Source organism: Pseudophryne corroboree, chromosome 6, assembly GCF_028390025.1.
Source record: "Pseudophryne corroboree isolate aPseCor3 chromosome 6, aPseCor3.hap2, whole genome shotgun sequence".
In the NCBI taxonomy this organism is placed as follows: Eukaryota; Metazoa; Chordata; class Amphibia; order Anura; family Myobatrachidae; genus Pseudophryne; species Pseudophryne corroboree.
Genome location: NC_086449.1, coordinates 26,485,684 through 26,497,912, shown reverse-complemented (window position 1 = coordinate 26,497,912; position 12,229 = coordinate 26,485,684). Strand labels below are relative to the sequence as shown.

The following is a 12,229-nucleotide window of genomic DNA, read 5'->3' as shown; positions in this document are numbered from 1 at the left end:
AACAGTAGAGATGATAAGTTTTCGTTTCCACATTGAAATGAGAGAGAAATATAGCTTTGCACTACTTACCCACATTCATCTGTGTTCCTCCCTTCGCTGGTTTAACTGTAAAGTCATAAGGAAAGGATAAATATGTAATGTGGGATTAAGCAATGCAACAATAAGAGATATGTTAGATGAAGTCTAAGTGTTGCTGTGTAATATATAGGCCATAATCATCAGGCTTTATGATGGAGCCACCATGTTATGTCTCTATAAAGAAAGAATTACCTTCGTAATGAGCTGCTAAAATTGGTTTACGATTATTTGGTCGATTCTTCTTATCCTTTGCTGGGAAATAATAAAAAAAATGGAAATGGTTAAATATTACCTGACATCATGACATAGACACAAGTTGACCTGTGGAAGGTTTGATTTCTATCTTCATGCTCTGGTTCTCCAGCTAGACCCACCAGTCCTGTGAAATATCCTTATAAGAGGGTTCCAGCACATCATTGTCCTGTGAGATGTTCATACATTGGGATCCTGTTATAAGAACATCTCACGGGACTAATTTATCACATATGCTGGAACCTGTTTATCTGAACATCTCAAAGAACTGGTGTGATTAATTAATTAGAATGATCCAACCCAACATTAGATTTTTTTGTTGGAAAAAGCTAGTTTTACCAGTACAGTTATGGGGATAATTAGAGTCAGGAGTGTCAATCAATGGGATAACTGCAGTATGAGCTGTGAATTCGGGTGGCACTACCCTATTTAAAAAAAAAACCCATGAACTTGAGTTTTCACTACTAAAGTTTTGACTTCACCTCAAGTTTTGTGAATAAATGCCATGCCTAGATTAATAAAGATTTCTGAGGAACTCATGCCATGCCTCCATCAAAGAAGTTTTTTGAGGAACACATGCCATGCCTCCTTCATAAGAGAGTTCTGAGGAACACATGCCATGCCACGATGAATGGAGTTGTCTGAGGAACTCGTGCCATGCCTCCATAAAAAGAACATGTCATGCATCTTTTATAGGAGATTTTTAATGAACACATGCTATGCCTCCGTCATAGGAGATTTCGGAGGAACACATGCCATGCCTCCATCAAATAAGTTTTCTGAGGAACACATGCCATGCCTCCATCATAGGAGAGTTCTGATGAACACATGCCATACCGCCATGCCTCAATCATAGGAGATTTCGAAGAAATGCACGCCATACCTAGGTCAACTGAGATTTCTGAGGAACACATGCTATGCCTCCATCATTGATAATTCTGAGGACCAGACTTCATGCCTCCATCTTAGGAGATCTCTGTCAAACACATGCCATGCCCCCATCATAGATTTCTGGTGAGTGTATGCCGTGTCTCAATTATATGTGACTGCTGAGGAATGAGTTCATGCCTCAATCAAAGGAGATTTCTGAGTACACATGCCACGCCTTGATCAAAGGAGATTTTTAAGGAACACATGCCATGCCTCCGTCAAGAGAGGTTTCTGCGGTATATATGTCATGCCTAGATCACAGGAGATTTATGAGGACCTCAGAAAAAGAGTTGTTGATGCTCATCAGACTGAAAAAAGTTACAAAATGATTTCTAAAAATATTGCCCTTCAGCTCCTGCCAGACGGGCAAACAGTGTACAAATGGGCAAAATTGAACACCATTGTTACTCTCCTCAAAGTATACCTCCCAACTTTTCATGGCTCCATGGAGGGACAATATAGCATACAGCGTCTATTCACCACTGCTCTCCTAAGCAAGGAATATCAAAGCTTATTGAATGTAAAGTCCATGGAAGGTTTTTCATTAGCATGTAAATCACTGAGGAAGCGTGAGATGGAAGGTTGATTAGTTTCATTTAAACGTATATCACATATGGCATCCTGTCAGCAATAATACATATACCTCTGCAGATCAGGTGCCCCAGGTGAGGGAGATTGGTAAACCTACAGCCTTTGTCACTAGATTACTTGAGGATGCTCTTTCGGTTCCAACACAGCAGGAGTATTTAAGCTTCAGTCTGGTTACAAGGTGTTACCATAATCAGGGATCACCATATTTTATCTGTTTTGGACATAAACTGTATATTTCTATAACAGCTAGGAATTCCAGAAATTATAGTAATATACCTGAAGTCTGTACGCTGGACTGGTGTGGTTTGGGGGCATCTAGGACATATGGTTTGAGAGAAATTAGGTATCTAACCAATCACACATCCCAGGACAATTGTGATGACATTCATTTTATAGCTTAAATAATATAGTTTAATGTGAACATGTAGCTGTTACACATGGGAAATTATGTACAGGTATTTAAACTTAGGTGAAAAGTTATACTGGTGAAACTGATATGTACCCTGGGGTTAATTAACAAGCCAGAAAGGGAATTAGTCATGACATCACTTTGTGGGGGGAAAGCTGATTAAAGGCATGGGAGCCTTTGGCTCTATGTTGAAGCCTGGACCTGCAATTTCCTGCCATGTCCCCTGGCCAGAATAAGCCACATGTGACTACGAAACACAGGGTAATGACAAAAACTTTGTATCGGAAGCTGGTACTCATCAATAGGAACATTGCTGTCCAAGTTTGATGAAGACCATCTGGATGAGCCAGAACTAGATGAATACTCTGTGGATGGTTGAGTCTAATATAAAAAGTTTGGTGAAACCCAAACACTGCATACCAACTCAAGAACCTCACCCCAACCATGAAACATGGTGGTAGCAATATAACGGGTAGGGGCCATGATGGCTTGCTCTCATTAATGGAACTATAATGTGTCAGGAGAATATAAGGCTAGCCTTTGTGAAGAAGCTGGACAGAAGGTGGGTCTTGCAACAGGACAACGACCATGAACACAAGTCACTCTGTAAAAAAAAAAAAAGGTCTGTTATAGGAGAAATTTGACATTTTGGGATGGCCGAGTCAAAATCCAGACCTGAATCCAGCAGAAATATTGTGACAAGTCCTGTAGCAGATGTCCATGCAAGAAAACCACCAACATCCATGAGTAGAAGCAGTAAGGAGGTACAGGCTAAAATTCCTCCAAAACTAACCCGTGGGGGCTGAAGTCATTGCTACCGCAAAAAGTATTTAGAGAAAGGAAAGCGCAGCTGCGAATTAATGACTCGGCACATATCCTGATACTAACGGAAATTCATTGAGATTTATTCTATGATTGATCGCCATGGTAAGAACACCAGGGGTGGTTTTTTAATAAAAGTGGCTTTTTTTCTTCTTCTTACTTTCTTTTAGTGATTTAAGAGCATTTTAGCAGCATTTATCAAGAGCTTTGGAATGGTCCAAGAACAAGGACTAAAGTCTGGTCCTAACCTAGTACAGGGAGCAGAGCCGGCCTTAGGCATAGGCAAACTAGGCAAATGCCTAGGGCATTTGGTATGCTTAGGGGCACCAGCAGCTTCTGCTGATTAAAATGATATGTGGCATGCCTATATTCTGTGTGTGACTGCGGCTGTATCTGCATACAAAATGCTACGTTGCAGTGTATTCCTGGAAATCACTGTAATGTAGCATTTCGTATGCAGATACAGCCGCAGTCGCACACAGAATATAGGCATGCCGCATATCATTTTAATCAGCAGAAGCTGCGTGTGCGTCCTAGCCACATAGTAATGCAAATAAGATGCATTTTCATAAACAAAAGGCGCCCGACGTTAGCAGAGCTGCCAGCTACCTCATGCCAGGCATCTCCTGCAGAACTAGCGGCGGTGCTAGGGGGCACCAGCCAAAATCTTGCCTAGGGCATCATATAGGGCTGGTGTTCCTAGGGATAACCTCCCCATTACCTGAGCGCCGGTGACGTCTCCTCTCCTCCGTCAGCTTCTGATATAGAAACTGGTGCTTTTCCCAGACATTCTGATAAAAGATCTGCAAGGCAGGATATTCAGTGTATGTTATTGTGTTATCCTCTATTACTATAAACTACATGGCTTCATATCATAGTTACAGACTATCTGGTTAGGGCGACATAGTGCTGGGTGATGCAGGAGGTGGTGGTGGGTTGCCATAAAGGGTGTGATGCAGTCAGGGGCGTCTCTAGAGAGGAGGGGACCCGTGTGCAGACTCCGTGTGTGGGTCCCCTCCTCTCCCGTAGCCGTCGCGCCGCTGCTAGCGATCTGAGCGCTGTAGACTCTGGCACAGCGCATGTGCAGGACTCTGAAAAATGGCCGCCGCGCCACATCTGATCTCAGCAGCAAATTCGTTAGCAGTTGGGCAAAACCATGTGCACTGCAGGTGGGGCAGATGTAACATGTGCAGAGAGAGTTAGATTTGGGTGGGGTGTGTTCAAACTGAAATCTAAATTGCAGTCTAAACATAAAGCAGCCAGTATTTACCCTGCACAGAAACAATATAACCGACCCAAATCTAACTCTCTCTGCACATGTTACATCTGCCCCCCCTGCAGTGTACATGGGGGGTCATTCTGAGTTGATCGCTCGCTGCCGTTTTTCGCAGCATAGCGATCAGGCTGTTCTGCGCATGCGTATGGGCCGCAGGGCGCACGCGCCAAGTAATTTCACACAAAACTATGCAATTTTACACGGGCGAGCGACGCTTTTCAGTCGTTCTGCTGATCGGGGAGTGACTGACAGGAAGTGGGTGTTTCTGGGGGGGAACTGACCAGTTTCCGGGAGTGTGCTAAAAAACGCAGGCGTGTCAGGCTAAAACGCAGGAGTGGCTGGAGAAACGGGGGAGTGGCTGGCCGAACGCTGGGCGTGTTTGTGACGTCAAAGCAGGAACTAAACAGTCTGCAGTGATCGCAGTCTAGGAGTAGATCTGGAGCTACTCAGAAACTGCAGGAAATTTTTTCGAGCAGTTCTGCTAATCTTTCGTTCGCTATTCTGCTAAGCTAAGATACACTCCCAGAGGGCAGCGGCCTAGCGTGTGCAATGCTGCTAAAAGCAACTAGCGAGCGAACAACTCGGAATGAGGGTTTTGCCCATTAGCTTACAAATTTGCTGCTGCGATCAGATCTGAATTAGACCCTGTCACCTTTAGAAGAGAAGCCCACGTGGATACACGTTTGTACCGATGGTAGTCACATGACACGAAATATACAAGATTTGGCTTAAAAAAATCCAAATAACACTTGTCAACCCTATGTGTGTTGACCACTGTCCTGTCGACCTGTCCCAATATTGACCTTTTTTTACCTGTCGACCATATGATGTCGTCCAATTGACTGTCGGCCATAACCTTGTTCATCTACTAATCCACACCCATTTGCACATTTTAATGGTAATTTTGCTGACATGTAAACATAGTGTCAGCAAGTCATTGGAGCGGAGATGCGTGCTCAGGGTTTTGGCATGTGAGTCCGCTCTGCTCCTTCCCCTCTACCCCTCCATCTAAATCAGGGGTGGGCAATTATTTCAGCTGGGGGGCCGCTTAACACTTCCAGTGAATGTTCGAGGGCCACACACATGGGCGGGGACTAATATGAATGACAAATATTTGTAGGAGTAAGTCCTGGGCTGCGCAGAGACTGCACAAAGTAGATTTTTGCAGCTCTGCGTACACATACGATCGTACACTTGCACGGGTGAATTTACATTCCCCCTGGGGGCGGCGACTACCCGAACGCAGGACAGCAAAATTTGCAGCACAGTGATCAGGTCTGAATCAGCTTCTTAGTCAGCAGTTGCTGAAAAATAAGACCCGTTATAGGGCCCAATTCTGACCCGGTCGCAGCTGTGTATTTTCGCACAGCAGATGATCGGGTCTGAACTGCGCATGCATTGCAGTGCGCAGGCACGTCGGTCCGCCGCGCTGGAGAGCGTCGGGCAGTGATGGGATGGTGCGAACAAAGCGATCGTACAGGCGATCGCAAGGTGATTGACAGAAAGAGGCCGTTTGTGGGTGGTAACTGACCGGTTTAGAGGAGTGCACGGAAAAATGCAGGAGAGACCAGGCGTTTGGAGGGAGGGTTTCTGACGTCAGCTCCGGCCCCGATCATCCCACTGGAAGAGTAAGTTCTGGGCTGCGCAGAGACTGCACAAACTTCTGTTTCTGCAGCTCTCCTGCACATGCGATTACCCTCCTCCCCCTGTAGGCGGTGACTACCTGATCGTAGCAGTGCAAAAATCACACCCTAGCGATCAGATCTGAATTAGGCCCATAGTTTTTTTATATATATATACACAAAGTGTAGTAATCCCGGCACTCCCTCTCCAAATGGCAATGTGCTGCAGTGCCCTCCTAGAGAAACAATGCTGATCCTCAATATAATGGATGGAGACAGGCGGCACTCAAGCAGACTCAAATAGAGTGAAAAAAGCGGTCCGTTTATTGATCCAATATGGATCAATAAACGGACCGCTTTTTTCACTCTATTTGAGGCTGCTTGAGTGCCGCCTGTCTCCATCCATTATATATATATATATATATATATAACTATAAAAACATAGGCCCTCATTCCGAGTTGTTCGCTCGGTATTTTTCATCGCATCGCAGTGAAAATCCGCTTAGTACGCATGCGCAATGTTCGCACTGCGACTGCGCCAAGTAACTTTACTATGAAGAAAGTATTTTTACTCACGGCTTTTTCTTCGCTCCGGCGATCGTAATGTGATTGACAGGAAATGGGTGTTACTGGGCGGATACACGGCGTTTCAGGGGCGTGTGGCTGAAAACGCTACCGTTTCCGGAAAAAACGCAGGAGTGGCCGGGGAAACGGTGGGAGTGCCTGGGCGAACGCTGGGTGTGTTTGTGACGTCAACCAGGAACGACAAGCACTGAAATGATCGCACAGGCAGAGTAAGTCTGGAGCTACTCTGAAACTGCTAACTCGTTTGTAATCGCAATATTGCGCGTACGTCGGTCGCAATTTTAAGAAGCTAAGATTCACTCCCAGTAGGCGGCGGCTTAGCGTGTGTAACTCTGCTACATTCGCCTTGCGAGCGAACAACTCGGAATGAGGGCCCTAGTATTATATACATATATATATATATATATACATATGTATATATATAACTGTAAAAACACACACACCATGTGTGTAGCCCCCTCAGCGATAGCGATGCGCGGCCCCGCACATCGCTATCGCTGCTGCTAGATTGCATGCAGGCCAATCTAGCGGGTCGCTCACTTCACCCGCTGGGTGAAGTGATCGCCCCCCCTCGTCTCCCCCCGCACGGTCAGCACAGATCGCGCTGTGCTGAGCGGCAGGAGAAATGTGTGCTGAGCGGTTCGCTCAGCACACATCTCTCCCAAATCGGCCCGTGGGTACTTGGCTTAAAAAACATATCCAGTAATAAAAAAAAAAAAAAAAAAAAACTGCTGAAAACAAACAAACAAACAGCATCCTGTGTAATGCTGTTATCAATCGTATTCACAGCTCCCCTCTCCCTTAAACCCATATAGTAGTCTCTACCCCCCTTCCCCCACCCCTGAACCCACATAGCAGTCAATACCCCCCTTCACCCCTTCCCCTGAACCTATACAGCAGTCTCTACCCCCCTCCTCTCCACTCTCCCTCCTCCTCCTCCTCTCCCCCCCGCCCTCCTCCTCCCCCCCCCACCCCGTACCCATATAGCAGCTTTACCTTAGATGTGTTTTTTTCACTGTGGCAGATCTGCTGCCCAGATTATCCACCTTCCCTGCCAGATCCGCTGCCCGCTGCGCAGAGCCGCTGCTGCTACCCGCTGCACTCTCCTGCCGTGGCTCCGCCCCTATGCCGCCCAGCGCCTGATGTCACAGAGGAAATCCCGGTCAGCAGACCGGGTATTTCCTCAGCGGCGCTGCGTCTCGGAGCTTCGTAGCGCAATGACAAGCGGCTCAGCCGGGCCGCTTGTCATTGCACAGTGGTATGGGACAGCGGGCCAGGCAGAATCGGTTCGCGGGCCGCATCCGTCCCGCGGGCCGCATGTTGCCCACCCCTAATCTAAATGAATAATAAATGAACACAAAGAAGACAGACAAGACACACACTGGGGTAAATTTACTAAGAATCGTATTTTCCCGTTTGAGGTCAAAGTTCAATCACGAATGACATCGAAAGTGTAAATATGCAACTTTTTGAATTGATTACGACTAATTTACTAAGCTGCCGTATTCTGCATTTTCGGTTTTTCCGATGTCGATGTCATTCGTTTTTTTAGGCAGTGAGTGAGTGACTTGTAAAACACTGCCGACTTTAATACAATGAATCTCGGCCGGATCTGAGAGATCCGTGCTGGGCTTCATTGTGCACCTTGTAAAAAAAATTACCACAAAGTTCCCACCATTGGTTATAATGGAGCGCATAGGCGCTACATTTTAACACTGCCGTGTGCCGCCTGTCAGACAGGACAGGAGCACACAGCCGATCAGGAGGGTGCCACAACGTGGCGCTCCCTGATTGGCTGAAGAAACCCACTTAGACAGAAGTCAGAGTGGGTTCCTGGCATTCGGGGAAAGGGGTCCCATGTGAAAACATGGGGCCCCTTTCAGTTCGTGGTCGGGTGTCCCGTTTTTTTATTTTTACAAGTACGTGGATTACAAATGGATTATCCGAGGAGCCCTCTACACTGGATTTGGTGAGTTGAATTTTTTCAACAGGTACACCATGGATTCTACTGGAGAAGAGGACCAACCCTCGTGTGAACATAAGGTAAGTATGTGTATATGGTGGTGTGTATGTATGCATTAAAGTTATACTTTCAAGGTGTGTGTGTAATGTCTTTATTGGGGTATTTTTTTAGTAGTAGTACTACAGGTACCAGCGGGCCTGGTTTTCCGCCGCATGCTGGTACTTGTGGTTCTCCAAGTACCAGCTTGCGGGGGAGGCTTGCTGGGACTTGTAGTACTGCTACTAAAAACAATGGAGGTCATTCCGAGTTGTTCGCTCGCAAGGCGATTTTAGCAAAGTTGCTCACGCTAAGCCGCCGCCTACTGGGAGTGAATCTTAGAATCCTAAAATTGCGAACGACGTATTCGCAATTTTGCGATTACAAACTTCTTAGCAGTTTCAGAGTAGCTTCAGACTTACTCGGCATCTGCGATCAGTTCAGTGCTTGTCGTTCCTGGTTTGACTTCACAAACACACCCAGCGTTCGCCCAGACACTCCCCCGTTTCTCCAGCCACTCCTGCGTTTTTTCCGGAAACGGTAGCGTTTTTTCCCACACGCCCATAAAACGGCCTGTTTCCGCCCAGAAACACCCATTTCCTGTCAATCACACTACGATCGCCTGAGCGAAGAAAAAGCCGTGAGTAAAAATCCTAACTTCATAGCAAATTTACTTGGCGCAGTCGCAGTGCGGACATTGCGCATGCGCACTAAGCGGAAAATCGCTGCGATGCGATGAAATTTACCGAGCGAACAACTCGGAATGAGGGCCAATATTCATAACTTTCAACAAAGGCTATCAGCCCCCCATCCGCAGCCCATTGGATGGGGGGGACAGCCTCGGGCTTCACCCCTGGCCCTTGGGTGGCTGGGGGGGACGACCCCTTGATTGAAGGGGTCCCACTCCCCCAGGGTACCCCGGCCAGGGGTGACTAGTTGGATATTTGATGCCACGGCCGCAAGGCACTGTATAAAAGTGACCCCCGGCTGTGGCATTATCTGTCCAGCTAGTGGAGCCCGGTGCTGGTTTCAAAAATACGGGGGACCCCTACTCTTTTTGTCCCCCGTATTTTTGGAACCAGGACCAGGCGCAGAGCCCGGTGCTGGTTGTTTAAATATGGGGGAACCCCTGTCAATTTTTTCCCCATATTTTTGCAACCAGGGCCGGCTCAAAGAGCCCGAGGCTGGTTTGGTTTAGGAGGGGGACCCCACGCATTTTTTTTTTTTAAATTAAAACATTTCCCCCCCCCCCCTTCCCACTGAAAAACATGCACGGATCTCATGGATCCCTGCATGCCTATACAAACACGGGATAAAAAAGCAGGTCTGTTTTTTTTTAGCACTTTTTCACGATTTGTATTTTATCACGGCAGTGTTTGGCTATTGTCGGCAGTGTTTGTGTTTTGCACTTTTTAGTAAATTCCCGATTTCAACCAAATTGCAGGCGTATTTGACCGATGGTGTATTGATTCGTGATTTTTTCCTAGGACTTCCAAAATATTACGAATGCCCTCATCACTGCCGTGATTTTTTGCTTAGTAAATTACCGAGATGACACTTTGAAGAAAAAACGGCATCTCGGTCAAAATCGGGACCTTAGTAAATATACCCCACTGAGAGAGAAAACCTACACTACTCTCACAAAGGCCCAGATTTATCAAGCCTTGGAGAGTGATCTATTGCCCGGTGACAAAAAAACAACAACCCATCAGCTCCTAGCTGCCATGTTACAGGCTGTGTTTAAAAAAAATGACAGTTAGGAGCTGATTGGCTGGTACTTTATCACCTTGCAATTTATCACTCTCCAAGACTTGATAAATCTGGGCCAAACACACACACACAAATGACACAGCCTGTTAGGCTATATACAGGTTTAGCCTGAACACAAAGCGGAAGAAGTGTGTCTGTAAAAAATTGAATGTGTCGGCGCCAGTTTGTACAAAGACGCATTCACTGATATGTACTTTGAATCTAATCTGATATTGCATCATGTCAACAGTCACATGTATATTACCACTGTATGATATTATATAATATTGTTACCATTGGTAGTGGAAGAATTAGAAGTGTGTATGAAGAGAGCACTGATAAATGGACCGTAGATTAAATAGATTAACTGTGAATCCAAAAGTCAACTAACAATCCCTAAAGTAGTTTAGCAAATAAAGAGTGTAGTCCTGTGAGAGGCGGTGTATATCTGTGTCATGGTGAGCGAGGGTGTATCCGGACCAGTCCTGTGAGAGGCGGTGTATATCTGTGTCATGGTGAGCGAGGGTGTATCCGGACCAGTCCTGTGAGAGGCGGTGTATATCTGTGTCATGGTGAGCGAGGATGTATCCGGTCCAGTCCTGTGAGAGCGGTGTATATCTGTGCCATGGTGAGCGAGGGTGTATCCAGACCAGTCCTGTGAGAGGCGGTGTATATCTGTGTCATGGTGAGTGAGGGTGTATCCGGACCAGTCTTGTGAGAGGCGGTGTATATCTGTGTCATGGTGAGCGAGGGTGTATCCAGACCAGTCCTGTGAGAGGCGGTGTATATCTGTGTCATGGTGAGCGAGGGTGTATCCGGACCAGTCCTGTGAGAGGCGGTGTATATCTGTTTCATGGTGAGCGAGGGTGTATCCGGACCAGTCCTGTGAGAGGCGGTGTATATCTGTATCATGGTGAGCGAGGGTGTATCTGGACCAGTCCTGTGAGAAGCGGTGTATATCTGTGCCATGGTGAGCGAGGGTGTATCCGGACCAGTCCTGTAATAGGCGGTGTATATCTGTGTCATGGTGAGCGAGGGTGTATCCGGACCAGTCCTGTGAGAGGCGGTGTATATCTGTGTCATGGTGAGCGAGGGTGTATCCGGACCAGTCCTGTGAGAGGCGGTGTATATCTGTGTCATGGTGAGTGAGGGTGTATCCGGACCAGTCCTGTGAGAGGCGGTGTATATCTGTGTCATGGTGAGCGAGGGTGTATCCGGACCAGTCCTGTAATAGGCGGTGTATATCTGTGTCATGGTGAGCGAGGGTGTATCCGGACCAGTCCTGTGAGAGGCGGTGTATATCTGTGTCATGGTGAGCGAGGGTGTATCCGGACCAGTCCTGTGAGAGCGGTGTATATCTGTGTCATGGTGAGCGAGGGTGTATCCGGACCAGTCCTGTGAGAGGCGGTGTATATCTGTGTCATGGTGAGTGAGGGTGTATCCAGACCAGTCCTGTGAGAGGCGGTGTATATCTGTGTCATGGTGAGTGAGGGTGTATCCGGACCAGTCCTGTGTGAGGCGGTGTATATCTATGTCATGGTGAGCGAGGGTGTATCCGGACCAGTCCTGTGAGAGGCGGTGTATATCTGTGTCATGGTGAGCGAGGGTGTATCCGGACCAGTCCTGTGAGAGGCGGTGTATATCTGTGTCATGGTGAGTGAGGGTGTATCCGGACCAGTCCTGTGAGAGGCGGTGTATATCTGTGTCATGGTGAGCGAGGATGTATCCGGACCAGTCCTGTGAGAGGCGGTGTATATCTGTATCATGGTGATCGAGGGTGTATCCGGACCAGTCCTGTGAGAGGCGGTGTATATCTGTGTGATGGTGAGCGAGGGTGTATCCGGACCAGTCCTGTGAGAGGCGGTGTATATCTGTGTCATGGTGAGTGAGGGTGTATCCGGCAAAGTCCTGTGAGA

General features: G+C 47.1%; 1 protein-coding gene across 1 annotated transcript in view; it reads right to left on the bottom strand.

Moving 5' to 3' along the window:
- Positions 1-12,229, bottom strand: part of LOC134934157 (uncharacterized) — an 83,051-nt gene that overhangs the window by 46,006 nt on the left and 24,816 nt on the right. The window contains exons 3-5 of the mRNA XM_063929655.1: positions 3,804-3,885; positions 271-330; positions 70-105 (exon numbers count right to left, since the gene is read on the bottom strand). Of these exons, the coding sequence (XP_063785725.1) occupies positions 70-105; positions 271-330; positions 3,804-3,885 (178 nt within the window). The remainder of the gene's footprint in view (positions 1-69; positions 106-270; positions 331-3,803; positions 3,886-12,229) is intronic.